The sequence below is a fragment of the Dama dama genome, chromosome 3, assembly GCF_033118175.1.
Source record: "Dama dama isolate Ldn47 chromosome 3, ASM3311817v1, whole genome shotgun sequence".
NCBI classification, from domain to species: domain Eukaryota; kingdom Metazoa; phylum Chordata; class Mammalia; order Artiodactyla; family Cervidae; genus Dama; species Dama dama.
The window spans coordinates 56311743-56329034 of record NC_083683.1 but is presented as its reverse complement, the minus strand read 5'-3'; the positions used below and the strand labels follow the sequence as shown (position 1 = coordinate 56329034).

At 36.6% G+C, this 17292-nt stretch overlaps 1 protein-coding gene across 4 annotated transcripts in view; it reads left to right on the top strand.

The window, feature by feature from the left end:
- The first annotated feature begins 3108 nt into the window (after window positions 1-3108).
- Window positions 3109-17292, top strand: part of LRRK2 (leucine rich repeat kinase 2) — a 193534-nt gene continuing 179350 nt past the window's right edge. For all 4 annotated transcript variants that reach the window (XM_061129857.1, XM_061129863.1, XM_061129850.1 and 1 more), the window contains exons 1-6: window positions 3109-3387; window positions 3667-3752; window positions 8120-8229; window positions 10744-10832; window positions 13867-14001; window positions 16367-16501. In XM_061129857.1, the coding sequence (XP_060985840.1) occupies window positions 3237-3387; window positions 3667-3752; window positions 8120-8229; window positions 10744-10832; window positions 13867-14001; window positions 16367-16501 (706 nt within the window). In that variant the 5' untranslated portion in view covers window positions 3109-3236. The remainder of the gene's footprint in view (window positions 3388-3666; window positions 3753-8119; window positions 8230-10743; window positions 10833-13866; window positions 14002-16366; window positions 16502-17292) is intronic.

Below are 17292 nucleotides of genomic sequence, written 5' to 3'. Positions count from 1 at the left end.
TTGGTTAATCTGAGGGGTGTGAAATCATATCTCATTATGACTTTGATTTGTGCTTCTGTTTTTAGTGGGGCTGAGCATCTTTGATAGATTTAAATAGCATTTTCTCTTCTGTAAATGCCTTTTATGTCTTTTACGCATATATATACTAGGCTATCTTTTTCTTAACACTTTATGATAGCTTTTTACATATTCTTATTAACATTTTCTTGGTTATACGTGTTGCAAAAAACTTCCAGCTTGGGGTCATCTTTTAACTTGGTTGGTTGGGTCTTTGTATACATTTTAAAATTTTAATGTGTTTGAATGTAACCGTCTTTTCCTTTATTTATTTTCTATTTTAAATTGGAGGATAATTGTTTACAATGTTGTATTGTTTCTGCCACTCAACAACATGAATCAGCCATAAGTATACATATGTGCGCTCCCTCCTGAGTCCCCCTTCCACCCCCACCCCTCATCCTACCTCTCTAGGTTGTCACAGAGCCCTGGACTGGGCTCCCTGTGTTATTTAATCTTTTCCTTTATGAACTATTATGGTTATGTCTTACCTTTCAGTATCTTAATGTCATAAAATGTCATTTCCCCCTCAAAACTTTCATAAGTTATGTTTTTCATATAAAATTGCTCAATGGAATTTATTTTTTAATATGGTATCTGAGGTAAAGGTTTTAATATTTTTTTCTACAACCAATAGTCTCAGATTCATTTATCAAATAATCTATTCTCTTTCCACTGTTACACACTGCAACATCTCTCATATAATTTCTATATATGTAAGGGTATGTTTCTGGGTTCCAGATACTCTTTCATTGGCTTTTTGAACAGATTAGCTCTTACAACATAATGACAGTCAACACATAGCTTCATATACCTTGTATTAGGACACCAGGGTGACAGGATGAGTGGAGTCTGAAGTCCAAATCCTGCCTCTGTGCACCCTCATGCAGAACTGTGTCTGCGTGGAAGGAGGTGCACACATTTTTCTAATTCACAGGAAGACACTGTCAGGCGATTTTTCCTCTCTGGGAAACTGATAAAGGCTGTTAGACTGCCTGAGTCAATGTCTAATTGGGCAATTTTGCTTTGTCTTTTTTCAGAAGTGTCTCTCCTGTTCTAGGCCTGTCCGTTTCACTGAAAAAAAAAAAAAAAAAAAAAAATCTTGCTATCTTGCTTAGATTTTCGTTAGTCTTGCACTGTTTTTTTATTACTCTGTGGGGTAATTGGCATCTTTTTGGTAGTTAATCTTCCCATTAATTGATATGGCCTATTCACTTATTTATACCTTGTTAATAATGCCTTTTAATATAGTTTAATAATTTCCTCATAAAGGTTTTAAAAATATTTTTGAAATGTATTCCCAGTTCTCTCATTTTTATTATTGTACACTCATATACACAGAAAATTACATTTTATGAACATGTATTACAATTTTTGTATAATTATGAATATACTTTTCTTTTTCTACTTTTCTTATATTTATTGCCCATTCACAGTGAATTTCTGGCTCAAAACTTTAGTCCATTTTTCTTCTGGGGTACCTGCAGAGCGTCATTTCCCCCCCACTAATTTGTAATAACTTTTAAAAGATTAAGTCTAATTGTTTTTGTCATATGTATTATAATAGTTTTTGTTCAGTTTGCCATTTTTTAGTTTTATGTTGTTTTCTTTGCAGAAAACTTGAATTTTTATGGAGTCACGAATATCAATCTGTAGTTCCTTTCTTAGTTTTTGTTTCCTCATACCAAGATTAAATAACTGCTAATTTATATTTTATTTTTAGTTACTTTCATTAACTTTTTAATCCAGCTGGAATTTGTTTTGGTAATTTGATGCAATTAGCAACGCCATGACTTGATTAAAGTGGTAGAGTGTAAAGAACCTTCAGTTTGAGGTTAAGAGATCTACCTGCATTTAAGTCCTGACTCAATTTCCTAATCCTCTGACACCAACAATGCTTCCCTTAGCGACTGGACTCTAAGTCTCCGTTTCCTCACCAGTAAAAGAAGGGTAAGTAGATGTCTTACCCATTTCAAAATTGTCGTCAGAACTGGGTAACAGAAGTGAAATAAAAGGATTTAAATTGTGATGTACTAACTTCCAGTTCAATCTTCTTCTTTGTGAATGACCTCACCCCTATTCCAGGACAGATCTGAAGGCAATAGGGCATTTCTGTCCAGCCTTGTCTTTCTTTTTTCTTGCTCAGGTTTCTCTTCTTGAAAAACACATTACTATAATTATTTTTTTTCAAACACTTTAGTAATTTTGACTATCAACAGAACAATGTTTAGGTTTGTATCTGTCACCTGTTCATATCATTTACCCCGTCTTTGTTTCTCTTTAGGTTTAATTGCATTACTTTTTGGTGTGCCCCAATTTTCAGAATCTTACCGAGTGCAAACTCAAATTTTCAAAAGCTAATTTTCGTGGCCTTTTGGCCAACAGACCCCCAGTTAACAGGAACAATGTTTTTATTTCCTTTCCTACAAACGAGTGGTAGCAACCATAGAAAAGCACATTTTGGTTGCTTAACTATGTCCATCCTTGGGGGGGAGATTCTTCATCTCCCAATAGGGGGAACTCCAAAGAGAACGTTTTCCTACAAGGGGCCAACTGGGCGGCGTTCTCTTTTCCCAAGGCCCCGATTTCTATTCTTGGACCTGGAGATCTGCGGCGGCTTTTTTCTTCTTCCTAGTTCCCAGAGCTTCCGCGGGCTGCAGGAGACCAGGCTGGCGGGTCAGGGGGTGGCCCGGGGTGAGGACCGCACGCCTCCCCGGCCTCTGCAGGGCCCGGGGCCTGGGCTTTCGGCGGAGTCCGCTGAGTCGGTTTCTTCCTGCGCGACTCCGGCCCCAGCGCCCGGGCGGGCGGGATCCGGTCCCGGGAGGCTGCGCCCGCCCAGGGTCTCGTCTGGGCCGCGCGGGGGCCACGGGCGCGGCCCCAGCACCCCCGGCCGCTCTCGTTGAGCCCTGCGCACCCGGCAAGGTTCTGCGCTGGGCCGGACCTCGGCCTGCGCCCCTGCAGGCCTCGGGGTGTTGGCCTTGCGTGGGGGAGGAGGACGCTGAGGAGGAGGGCTCCGAGAGAGGGCGGGAGCCGCCGCCTTCGCATAAACAGGCGGGCGTGGGTGCTGATGCGGCTGGCTGGGAGCGCTGGCCACGGCCGGTGAGCTGGGCTCGTCTCCTCCTTCCCGGAGCCGCCGGCCTTAGTGCGGGAGGGGCGGCCGGCTTGGAGCAGGGTCGGTCATGGCCAGTGGCAGCAGCCAGGGGTGCGAGGAGGACGAGGAATCTCTGAAGAAGTTGATAGTTAGGCTGAACAATGTCCAGGAAGGAAAACAGATAGAGACGCTGGTTCAAATCCTGGAGGATATGCTGGTGTTTACTTACGCCGATTACGGTAATCTTTTGTCGGGAAACTCTTCCTTACCGCCCGCACCCCCCTCTCCCCTCAACGCTTTCCCCGGCCTTTTAAACAAACTTTCTCCTCCCAACTTTGTGGCCGCACAGACCTGCACTCTTGAGTCGAAAGCTGTCCACTCCTTTGGGCAGAAAAGAGCTGACAATTCTAGGAAGGTCTTGCGCTCACTTCTTCTGCGTTCTCCCTCCTTTTCAGACTTAAAAGGGGGTGCCATGAGTCGTGACTTTGCGCCTTTTCCTTACCCCCTTTCTTTTCCAGCCTCCAAGTTATTTCAAGACAAAAATGTCCACGTGCCTCTGTTGATCGTCTTGGACTCGTATATGAGAGTCGCTAGTGTGCAGCAGGTAAAAGAGTTGCTTTCATTTCGCCCATTTCTCCTTCTTTGGAAGTAGGCGTTTTTCTAATGATACTTTGTACCCAGATTTCTGGGTTATTTCTGAGATTTGTGCTGACAAACCACTGTCTGTGGTTTTAAGATGGAAGCATTGTTAAATCATTATCAGATGTTAACGGTGTAAGAGGGCCTATTCTGTGCTCCTTAATTATCATTAAAAAGTAACTATAGAATTGACAGAATATGGATGGTGATGGCAGGGGAATAATAATGGGTTGAGGTTTGGTTTCTTTCATTGGCTAGATGTGTTCCTAAGTGTTTAAATGAAATTATTCTAAGATTCTTCCCAATGTACAGCATGTTCTAGAGATGACACCACTGTGAATAGTTTGGGAAAGAGGAATAATGAACAGTAATATAATTAATAATTAAATTAGTGAATTGAAGTTACTGGCAAACTCTCATAGGTTTAAGGTTTTCTTTTTTAAACTTGAAGACAGGTTTCTAACCTTCTTTAGTTGTAGTACACCTTGTATTGTCTAAAGAGAGTAATGTTTTAGGATGCCCTTGTAAGTTTAAATCTGTACTTCTCAACTATTTTCATATAAAATGAATGTAAAAGTGAAACTTTTAGAACCTGTATCATAGGAAACCCAGAAATTTGTTAAATATCTCAGATATATTTGAAAAGGAGCCTTAAGATGAAAATTAAGTCTGATACACCGTCAAAACAAAATTACTGCTTAAGGATAACTTCCTTTGTAGATTTTGAGATTTGGGGAACTGACATTAGTTTTTTCATTTGCACGTTAGATTCTAAAGGGAAAGAGAATTGAACTTTGAACTCTATCGAGGTGCAGTATTTCTTAATATCTACTTGAAAGGCTAGACAGATGTAAGAATTATCTGAATCTCTGTCTGTATCAGTCTATGTTATGCTTATCTCTGTGTCCAGCTATGTCTAGCTTGGGTAAACCATATACCTAGCTTCTTTTATATGAAGATATATATATATATGTGTGTGTGTGATAAATGGTTGCTTTTATTTTTCTTCAACTGAAGTATATCCCATCTGCCTATTGATTTTCAGGCTGTTAGCAAATAAGATCAAGAAAAAAATGGAGGCATGATAAAGACACTATTCTTTTAACACCCAGTGTCTGAAATTTTGCCTATGAAACATGATTCACTCTCCAGCACTGGCCTTTTGTGCTTGCTGCTCTCTACCCACATCATCCTTCTTACTTGCCTCTGCTTTGGTGTTCAAAATTGCCTTGTTTGTCAGACTCCATTCCTTGGATTCTGTTCTTGGTAGAGTCTCCTCTGCCAGGTACAACTCTGAACAACTGGGCCCTGGGTGGGCTTGGTCTGCAGAGGAGGTAGTGCTAGACTTGAGAATCCAGGGGAGTCTGCAGCATACCCACCTCCTAATTCTTCTTCATTTTAGAAACTGCCAGATCCCAGACATGTTTGGGGTAGTTATGAATGTCATTCAATATCCTTGCCCAATAGGGACCAAAGACAAAGTAAGAAAATAAGGAATTGTCTTTTGATTTGGTGATTTAATGCAATAGAATTACTAGTTGTAGCGCAGTATATTAACCTGCAAAGGGCATTATGTGTGTGTATATATTATTTGATTCTTGCTGAAATCTTACTTCCCTCTCAGAAATCTCACTGAATATTTTTTTCTCAGAGTAAGTAGCTCATTTAGTATCACAGAGCTAGTGACAGAGTCAGGACTCAAGTTTCACACACCTTCAAAGTCTTTTTTCATAATATAGTAGGTGCTGAATTCACATGTTTTTTTGTATAAGTAAAAAGTACAGTGGTTTGGTACAAATACTGTGGCCATGCTATGCCTACTGACATTATTGATTTAAGTTATCATTGATCTTATCAAAAGGTTATTTTAATACTCTACTTAAAAGAAAATATTTTCTTCTTCAAATTTATGCATATTACTGGTGAAATTAATATAGGTATACTTTAAAGCTTTATACATTGAATCAGCTGAAAGTCCAAAAAGCACTTGATGAATTTAGGGAATTAAATTACCCTTCAAAAATAAACATCAAGGTTTGTTTTCAGAATTTAACATGACATTCCTGACTCTGAATTTTTATTTTCAATGTCTTTTCATGCTTTATTAGTTCTCCTTAATAAATCACAGTCTTTAGACAGTTGGTAGTTAGGCTATTTGTCTTATAAATCTCTTTCCTGCAAGTCACCTGAACATTTCTCTGTGTTCTTCAGTTTTACATTACTTTATTCACACAGTTTCAATCTTTGATGTGAGTGAAATACATGTAAGTGACTAAAATTTTCTTTAAACCCTAGATGTTTCCCATTGTGCATTAATTAGATAACTTGAGTTTACAGAATAATTATAATGAAGTGAAACTACCAATTGTATTACAACTGTCCAAGATGGGAGGTTTCTCTTTTTGAAAGATAAGCTTTTAATTGAATACATTAGTGGATCAGTTGTTACCTCCACTTTGCAGCCAGCGATTCTATTTAATCATAGAAGCTCAGTTGCTTCAGTCTTTTTGCAAAGCAATTTTACTGATGCTGCTATTTCACCAACCAAAGCAAAACAGGTTTTCTTCTTGAGTCAGCCATGCAGGTACAGAGATGAGTATAGCTTCCTGTGTGATTTATGATTTATTTCCCACCAGAAACTGTTCCAAATGTTATTTTTGAAATACTTAGATGAAAAAATCTTGATATATTTTATAAAAGCACAGAAATAGCCAGTTTCTATGGCATCTGGATTGTCAATATCTGTTCAACTTACGTGGAGGAGGATGTCTACTCACATATAAGTAAAAATAGCTGTCAAAAATTGCTTCCTTTTCAAGGAATTTGAAATTGTGTAAGAGGAAGTAGTGACAGAGTAAAGCAATTCATGCTTAATCCAGAAAAGATCTCAAAATGGTATTTGTAAAGAACTCTTGTATAATCACTTTTATCATATAAATACCCCTTCTTTATTCCTGTAAACAATTAGGAAATGTGTGCCATTATTATTCAGACACATAGAAATTTCTCCCCTGGTCATTCAACTCTGTGCTACTCAGCTCCAACTCACACATTCAGTCTCATTTAGCAATGGGCCCCTCTCTGGCAGCCTCCTCTCTATTTAGCATCTTACTTCTCTTCCTCACAGCTCATCAGTTTTAGAAGTTTCCATTTCACTGTTTTAAGTAACCAAATTTATAGTTCTTTTGAAATCTGACTCAAATCACACTTTTTCCGTATTATATTCTTCCCTGAGCAACTTTTCCTGACAGTGAATCCAGCTTTCAAACTTCATATGATATTGGTATTTATCACACATCATGGTTAGGCACTTCTCCATTAATCTGTAGAACTGAATATCTATGCATCTTCTTTTTCTGACCATATCGAGTGTAGTTTTGTAACATAGTAGGAAGAATTGAAAAGTCCTTGAATTTGGAGAGGAATATATGGCAGGAAGAGTGAGTTAATCTCGTTTGGAATTAAAATACCATTAATATTTAAAAATGTATTTTTTAGAAGTAAAGAGCAACTTATTCAATCTGGCATCACTTGTAAAAGTGAACTGAATGAAGGTATATTTAAAATGCATCAGTAAAATCATAGTTCATTTGGAAATGTGAAAGACTTTAAGGACTTCATCAACTTGACCTCATCAACTCATATTTAGGTACACTGAAGAAGTCTAGAGGAGTCCAATGAGAAGTTCTACCTACTCTCCATCTCATGGTGCCTTTTTCTTTTATGTGTGAAAGATGTTGCAGTCATCAGACAGTGCTACTTCTCTTGCCGTTTGTCTTAGCTTTATTATCTGGGGAGCAGTCTTTCCTGATAATTTATACTTGGCTGTCAAAATTTCTGGCTTTTCCTAATCTTCCATTCCAAACTACTTCATTTTTTCTTTTAATTAAAGTCCCAAATATTTAAAATAAATTATGTGAGGTGGATGTGCCTTAAAAAGTACAAAGCCCTGAGACTAGCCTTTCCTGTATGTCATAGTCTTGGTATGTCCTCTAAAACTATTTTTTAAGTTTTATTTTATTGCTTTTTATTTAGACAATAGGCAATCTGTTTCCTTCATCATTTAGAAATGTTACTTTTTGTATGCCCTTTCAGGAGATTTTTGGAGAAAGATGTTTTCTAATTATATGACTTGCTTTTTGAGTATAATTTTGTCATACTTCTTTTTAGTATAATTTTGAGTAAGCATTTTGAGTATAATTTTGTTTTAAAATAACTATTTTAAAATAATAGTCACCTAGTCTATTAAGAATGAAGAGATTCTTTGACTAAATATGTTCCATATATGTGTGTTTGTTTTAAAATGTGAATATTTGCCTTTCTTATTTTTAGGTGGGTTGGTCACTTTTATGCAAATTAATAGAAATCTGTCCACATACAATGCAAAGCTTAATGGGACCCCATGATATTGGACATGATTGGGAAGTCCTTGGGGTTCACCAGTAAGTATGTAAAAATATATTGCACTAAATATCTGTATGACAGCCCTTCTCTTGATACATTTTATTTGCAATTCAAGCCAAACTGATAAAAATCCTTTAAAATACATATAGTTCTCCTTGAATCAATAATTTACATTTATAGAGAGCTGAGAAGACTAACATTTGAGGTAATGTTAGGTGTTGTTATTATTTTAATAATAGTAGTTATACAATTGATTAAATTGTAGATGAATGCTTATGAATTCAAATGGACACATTTTTTTTTTTTTTTTTTACTTTTTAATAGTAGAATTGACACAAACCACTGGCCTCCCAGGTGATGCTAGTGGTAAAGTTCCCTACCACCAATGCAGGAGACGTAAGAGACGTGGGTTCAATCCTTGGGTTGGGAAGATCCCCTGGAGGAGGGCACAGCAACCCACTCCAGTGTCCTTGCCCGGAGAATCCCATGGACAGAGGAGCCTGGTCGCTACAGTCCGTGGGGTTGCACCAAGTAGGACATGACTGAAGCGACTTAGCACCCACACACACAGGACACAGACCGCTACGTCTTCAAAACAAAAATATGGAAACTAAAAAGTTCTCTAAATAGTAATTTAGAAATTTATGCTTTACTGTCTTTAAAAAGCACATTTATGTATATTCATATGTATATATTTAATGAGCCTAAACTGCAGCTTTCAAAATGAAGAAAAAGGAGGAAATTATCTTTCAGCACATCTGCAGCCAAATCTTGGTAGCTATTTACTAGCTATGTTATTGCAGTTTTCAACATAATGACTTCTTAAATGAGACTACTTCTTTAGCCATAATTAGTTAAGAAAATTTTTTTTGTGTTTCCAGGAAAGTCCTTTTTGGATAACTTTGGATAACTTTTGGATAACTTTTTTGTTTCTTGACATTTAATAAAATATCTTCTGTCATCAAGTTTAGGTGTTCTTTATACTTAATGTGACTTTTCTTTACCTCAGAAAAGTGAATACTATGATTTCCAAAGATGCATTTCTGTGGAAAACATAATTAATGAAAAACTAAAATTTACATCTCTATTAGCTTTAACCGTGGCTGCAAATTTAGACAAATAAGAGCTGTTTGTTCATAGGCGAGTATACCTATGCTTGTATATTTTTCCATCTTTGATAAATATGAGTTGCTGTTTTTCAGTTTCTAGCATTAAAGAGTATGCTTTGCAAAGAGACTTTTACAATTAATAGATATTCTCATCTCCAAACTAATCCCTGAAATTCTATGTCAGTAATAAAGAATACAGCATTTAATGAAGAATTAGGCAAAATATGCCTGCAATTAATAGTTGTAATGTTATGTGTTCCTTGGTTTGGATGAGAATTTCCCAAATCCCCAAAGCTTTGTAATCTGTAACTTTAGGGAGACTTGGAAAACTTATTTACTCATATTTTGGTACAAACCGAATGTTCCAGTTAACTTATGTGAATGTTTCTACAGGAAGTTTCTTTTCATTCATTTATTTGCTCACTCATCATTTATTCATCTTCTGTTCATTAGGTATTTATTACATCCCTCCTTTAGGTCAGAAGTAGTGTGAACAATGTAGACACACTCTTCTCTACTCTTCTCTATAGTGGAGTATATTAGATCATTTCCAGCCAATAGTTATTATAAAACATATCTCCTTATATTCATGGACTTTCCCCCTTCAAAGGCTTACAGTACTAAAGGAGAAATCTCTTGTGTGGTAATGAAGTCAGGAATAGTGGGAATGATTCAAGAAGAGGTAGGGGCAGCGTAGGTAGGAGAATTCACAGAGTTGAAGGAGAGAGCCTCTCAATTCCTTACCTCATCGCTGGAGACCATGTGCCGAGTTTCTTGAATCTAAGTGAAGCCATGGAAGCTCTATTTTCTAACAACAGAAAGCCATGCAGCATTGGGTAGGAATAAACTATAGATTGTATATTTTAAAATTAATCAGCCCTGAGTAGGAATAGACTACAGACTGTATATTTTAAAATTAATAACTCAGGGGCTCAAATTGAATGTATTTGAACTAACTGAATACTATTGATATACTAGGTTCACTTTCTGTAATATCAATTTCTCTTTTAAAAATAGTAAAAAAAATCAATAATTTAAATACTCAAATGATTTTTAATTTTTGTATGCAAGCTAACATTTTAATTACATCTCTATAATTTAATATATAAATATGTCACATAAAATTCACAAGTTTGTATCACATATAAAATGACTAGTCCCTTAGAACATTTAACTCAGTATTATTTTGAATATAGAATTGAGTGAAGTAGTTAATAATTGAATTTAAATATTTTGAGGAAAAAGTTATAGCTTTTCTGTTGAGACTCATAATAATTCCCTGTTAATCATTATAAGCCTGGATCAGGTTTATGGGGAAAAGAGACACTAGCTTCAATATAGGGAATGAAGTGCAATGAGATAAATAAAAATGTAGATGAGTAAAAGACAATATCTAAAAGAGTAAACATCTAGGATGATCTTGATTTTTGTTTTTAATTACAGATTGATTCTTAAAATGCTAACAGTTCATAATGCCAGTGTCAACCTGACAACAGTTGGATTGAAGGCCTTAGATCTTCTCCTAACTTCAGGTAGTATATACACACGTATTTTTAATGTTGACACAAGTTAAAAAATAATTTAAACCACTTACTAAATGTATTTTAATTTTTTAAAAATATAATATCACAACCTCAATATTGATGATTTCCAAAATTCTGTGTATCCATTTTCCTTTTCTCTCCTTATCTCTTTTCTCTAAACTTTTTCTCTCAAAAATACCACCCAATGTATTGGCCTTAAACATCACCTTGTATATTATTCCCAAATTTAATTTATGTCCTCAGCTTTGCTTCTCCGATCTGGTCCCACATCTCATATTCCCATTAGTTTGTTAGCCATACATGTCCTGTCACGAGTATTTGTTCTCCATGATATCTCTAATGTGTTTTCTATAAAACATGTTCTAGAGTATGACATAATAGTAATATGTCATAATAAAAATATATAGCCTTTCTTCTTTTGTGCTTGCTAAATGCTAGGTTTAACATGTAAAATACTTCATATGCTTTTACAAGCGTAATCCTCAAAACATCCCTTGAGTGAACCCTGAAACCAGAGAGATTGCCTCAGCAAAAAGCAGTAGAAACAGGTTCTTATTTCACGTGTCAGGTTCTTTCCCGAGTAAACTTCTGCTTGAAGGATAATGGACCTGGAAACAAAGACTGTTGCTGTGGTGCAATCGTTGTGATCATTGCCGTGCTGGACACTTGCTATGATGTGAGATTCTAAGAAGAAAGACTGCTTACAGGGAAGCTAATCAGAAAGGATAGGGAGGCTTTCCTTCAACGTGTGAAGGGTACTTTAGATCAAGAGAACAGCATGTGCAGCATTGCAGAGGTCTAGGAGGAGGGCATGAGAGGAGCTGGATGTGTGGGTGGTAAGATTTTAAATGCTTTCATAATCCCTGCCAAGTGATGAAGGGCCATTAGGAGAAAGAGAAAGGAAGACAGAGGGAGAAGATCAGAGAATGAAAGAAGAGGGTTAGGAAAGGCCTGAGGGTCCTCACCACTTCACCAGAGCCTTTTATTAAAATATGTAGTAGAATGTGCTAACTAATCTTGACGGTTTAGTTGCTAAGTCGTAACTGACTCTTATGACCCCATGGACTGTAGCCCACGAGGCACCTATGTCTATGGGATTCTCTAGGCAAGAATAGTGGAGTGGTTTGTCCTTTATTCCTCCAAACTAGTCTTAATCATGATTTATTTTAAACTCATCCTTTTTTTGAGTCTTTTTTGAGAGTGTGTGAAGATTTATTCTCCATTTGGCGGTGGACAGGTGGTTTATGAATTTGAAAAATCTCCCAATATGAATATATTGAGATTAGCAGCATGCAGACATTAGGAAATTTGATATGTTTTGCAAAAAACTAGTTAATTTCTTCTATATAACATTGAGAATTTTGAGTTTTTAGGGAAGTTTGTAATGTGTTTTAGAGTTCATTTCAGATACTTTATTAGAGGCTAATTTATGAACCACTGTTTGTTTGGCTTATTTGTTAACTGATGTGATAGTTATTGGGCACTTACTGCTACGCTGGCTACTAGCGAACTCTCAGACAGCTGAGGCAGAGTTCCTGCAATGAAGAAGTTCACAGTCCAGCACCATTGTCTAATATAACTTTTTGCAATGAAGGAAATACTGTACAGGTTTAAATTCATGGCTTGTAGCCATATTTGGTGGTTGAACATGGGGAATGTGAGGAGCTAAATTTTAATTTTATTTAATTTTACTTAATTTAAATTTGAGTTTAAGTAGCCTCATGTGATTAGTGGCTACAGAATTGAACAGCCCAACAAAAAGATAAAAAGCGTTTAAAGAGATAATTTCAGTTTAATGAGAAAAGTACTATAACAGAGATAGGAAGAAAACCACCATAGGAACACAGAGAGAAGCTAGGCTTATTTGTGGGATTTAAGGGCATGTCCATGACCTGTCTAAATTTTAATCCAGCTCTGACTCTTGTTTGTTCTACTTTGGGCAGAGTTACTGGGTCACTTCTGTGGCTGTTTTCTCATCTCTGATGTGAGGATTGCACTTATCTCGTGGGGCTGTGGTGGTTTACACACGTTTGAGTGAACTGTCAATACTTCAACCTATGTCTGACGTGTTATGTGCTGTATACGTGTATGCTATGACTACCCCTCCTACAGTTTTTATTGACCGAATAGGTGCTGTTTATGTTATACCTTGAATTAAGGTAGCATTATATTTGGGGTAGAAAAGGGCACAGGCATTCCACTCAGCTAGTGTGAATGCAAAAATTTATATCAAAGGAAATGTGTTTGTGATGAGCAGAGAGCTTAGCGTGTTTGGAGTCAGTAGTTCAGGGAGGGACGTGAGGCTGGTGAGATACATGTAATCTGTGAAGAGTCTCGTTTGTTAGACTGAGGAGTATGAGAATGTCTTAGGAGACTTCAAAGGGAATTATAGATCACATTTGTGTTTTAGAAATATAGTGCAGGGGGTCAACTAGTTACGTAGGAGTTTGCACCAAGCAGAGCAGTTAAGCAATTGTGTTTGCATTCTAGGTGAGAGGTGATGGGGTCCAGAACAAAATAGAAATGGAGGGGCCTAGTTCAAAAGGAATTTTTGAATATTTAGAGGTTAGACTTGAAGGACTTAGTATGAGTTGATTCTTTGGTTGGGCAGAGAATGAGAAGAGAGAGGGAGAATGAAAGAAGGAAGATGACTTAAGTTTCTCTGGTAACTATTGGATCCAAGGTGGTGTCATTGATGAAGAGAGGCAGTTGGAGTAGGTGAGGTTTGGGGTGGCCATGGAGCATTCAGATGATGTTGTCTAAGAGGCAGAAATATTTCAGGAGTTTGGGGCAAGAGGTCTTGGTAATGGTCATTGATTGGGAATCACAAGTTATAGGAAAGTGTACTGGGGATTTATCTCATTTAGAAAGGCCATAGAGCTTGATAGGGCTAACAGCTGGGGCAACTACGTGGTTCATCAAAAAGAGAAGTTCACTAATCATCATAGCCCTCATGTAAAAATTGAGACATTAAATGTTAAAGCAGCTATTTACTTGGAGCTTATTGTTCTCTTCAAAATAGGTAAAATCACTTTGCTGATATTGGATGAAGAAAATGATATTTTCTTGTTAATCTTCGATGCCATGCGCACATTTTCAGCCAGTGATGAAGTCCAGAAACTTGGATGTAAAGTTTTACATGTGCTGTTTGAGAGAGGTATTTAAAAATGTCAAACTCTTTATTTTGATATTTATATAAGAAAAAAGGGTTTATAGTAGGAAAAGTAGGATTAAGTATCATGATAAGAAGATATTGAAAACTGTACTATTTACTAAAGTTTGAATTGTCAGTCAAGGGTAGGTAATGGAGTTAATTCAGAAACATTGCTTGTTTTTTACAGAGTAAATTCCATTCATGGATTATAAATTATGCAATTGTAGTAAACTTTCTTCCATTGCTTAACAAGGCATAGGTTCACTTTGTAAACTGGATGTATAGGAGTTAAAAAAGAAAAAAGTGAAACAATGGAGTCAAGCACAACTTAAATTTGGGTTTATGATGTTGAGTCATCACCAGAGATTTTAGAAATTGCTCAAGGCTCTGGATAAAGAACAGAAAGTTTACGAAGTGTCCCTTAGGACTAAGACTAATATGTACTTTATCACATAACACTGAGATTGATGACAGAGATAACCATGTAATTTTATAGTTAGTGGAAACCTTTGGTTCTTCCACTGACTTGATGATGAAATGGATCAGAGAAGTGAAATGAGTAACCTGCCTGAGGGCACACAGCTAGTTATCTCCATTACAGTCCAGTTGACTAAGTTTTTTGAGAGCACCTTTTGTGTCATTGAGAACCAACAATGGTAGGGGTTTAGAATAAGAACCTCAGTGGGCCCTATGTCCATACCAGTTTACCTATTCCAGTTTCTGGCAGCTCCAGGAATGGAGTAGATCACCTTATACTGTTTAATTTCCTGCCTTATTCCAAAAAGAATTTAAGTAGTTTATAGATATTTATAATACATTAGAGGGAAAAAAATGAATGAGGAAATGGGTGAGGGGAAAATATGATGCTAGGTTAAATTTATTGCTTACTTTAGATCCCGTATCTTTGCAGAGAGATGGACCAGAAATTTGGCCCTTTGCTTTCTATCAGGCAAAGAAAAGAGGCAGAAATATCATTGATTACAAAGTTACTTGAAATAAAAGTAAACCCATTAATCAGAAGAAGCAATCATGGGAGACTTGGAGAAAATCCTCCTTGAGTCTCCCTGGATGAGGTGATAAAATGCACATATTCTGTAAGGAACACAAAGTGTCATTTCAGTGAAAGAGACTATCAAAGGGCACAGGTTGGGCCTGGGCCTCAGCTCTCTGGTGAAGGGGCTTGGTGGAGGAGAGGAATGGAGGAGGTGCATGTCTCTCAGGCTATCTTCTCTAAATGTTACATCTGGCAACTAAGCTTTTGATAAGAATTGGGCAGAATTGAGTTTGAGGAATTATTGTCTTGAGAGCTTGTAATCTTCTGTGCTGCAGTTTAAGGGCACATCCTTATTCAGGAAAGAAGGGTTAACATAACTCTCACCAGCATTGTGGGATCCAAGACCTGTGAAGAGGCACCAAAGAATGTTGAAAAGGAGATCTCACTGTGATAGAAAGATCAACGCTAACAATATTGTGATTGTAAATGTAGAGTAGAAACACTTCTGAAGTTTTGAAGAGTATCAGTTTCCCCAGGACTTAGTGACACCTGTAAAGTTAATTTTCAAAATTTAAAACTATGATCTGGAAACTGTTCCATAAAATGAGAAGATTTGGTGATACTCCACCTTTATTAGAAGAACCCAGTCAATTTCACATTATATTACATGGACTATTGGTATAAAGTTGAACAACAGAAATTAGTGTTGATCATGAAGAGTGCTGCATTTTCTGATTTATGTCAGTGTTATTTTCAGGTCAGATAAACCAGATTTTTATACATGTTTTTGAGGTTCCCACCCAATAAAATGACTCTAAATGAAGCTCACTGCTTGATCCAAAGACTAATTATGAAAATTAATGAGGACATTTGTTGTTCTCTGATGAAGTCAAGACCATTACGATAGAGTATTTTGAAGTCTCATTACTTGTCATTTGCTGAAGTTCATCCCTCTTGAACTGATGGCATTTAGCTTAGCTGCCCTTGAACAGTGTACCAGTAACCACTCCTTTTTAAGTATTGTGATATGTTCACTTCAATAAGCCATCTTTGTTAGTCATAGATTAGTTTGCTCTAGAATCTTTCAAATGAAATTATAAATAATTTTGGTTTTCTGAGAACTAGTCACTACATTTCAAAACATGGAGTAACTAGTAGTAACTGATATAGGTCAAAACAAAATTATTTTACCTCAATAGCTTGTTTTCCCATTATAAAATTCCTAGGAAGGGATATTTGCTGAAGTATAGCCTTTAATTTATGTCTGTTGTGTATACTGTCTTATCATGAATTATCATGAATATTATATTTTTGAGTAATTAAACTTTTAAATCACGTTTCAGCTCTTTCAGTGTTTTGTTTTTCATTTTTTAGTTTCAGAGGAGCAACTGACTGAATTTGTTGAAAATAAAGATTATATGATATTGCTAAGTGCGTTAAAAAATTTTGAAGATGAAGAGGAAATTGTGCTTCATGTACTGCACTGTTTACATTCCTTAGCAATTCCCTGTAAGTAGCCTGCATACATGGTTTCTTTCTTGAACTTGAAAATTGCAATATATGTTCTTTCTGAGTGTGTTTCAAAAATGTTTTTCTTGGAGACCTGTAGGTGATAAAGCCATTCATTTGTTTATTCATCTGATTAATTTTTGTTTATTGATTTAGTACTGTTGCTGGCTCTGGGCTTTGTGCTGGAGAAATAGTAGCAAAAATATAAATATTTCTTGCCTTTTGTATTCCCATAGTACTGCACAATATACAGATAAGCACAGAAGTGATTACAGAGTATTATAAGGCAAATGTTGGCAGAAGTACCTAGGGTTATGAGAACAAACAGGGAGTGAGGCAAGATCTCTCAGCAGAGTCTTGAATGATGAGGACAGCTTTGTGTGCAGAAAAATGTGAGATGAAATAAAAGTGCAGGCAGTAACCCAGGGGTGGACATCTTAAAGTGTAAAGATCCTGGAGCAAGAAAGCATAGAAAAATCAAGAGGATAAAAGTAGCTCAGTAAACTATATTTGTAAGTGTGTGAATGCATGTGTGTGTGAAATGCACATGTAGAGAGCTGAGCATCTACTTGTATGCTGGTTAATGGAGGTGAAATAAGGGCTTGATAAGAATTAGTGCATGAGACTGGAGACATAATCAGATGCTAAAAGGCCTGAAAAGCCACAGGAAGGAGTTAGAACTTTATTTCTTGATTCTTGGTTAGCATTTTGGTGATGCTTTGAAATCTAGCCACTTTTATAATAAAAAAGTACAAAAAATTAATTTGCTGTGTATGCCATCAGTGAATGCG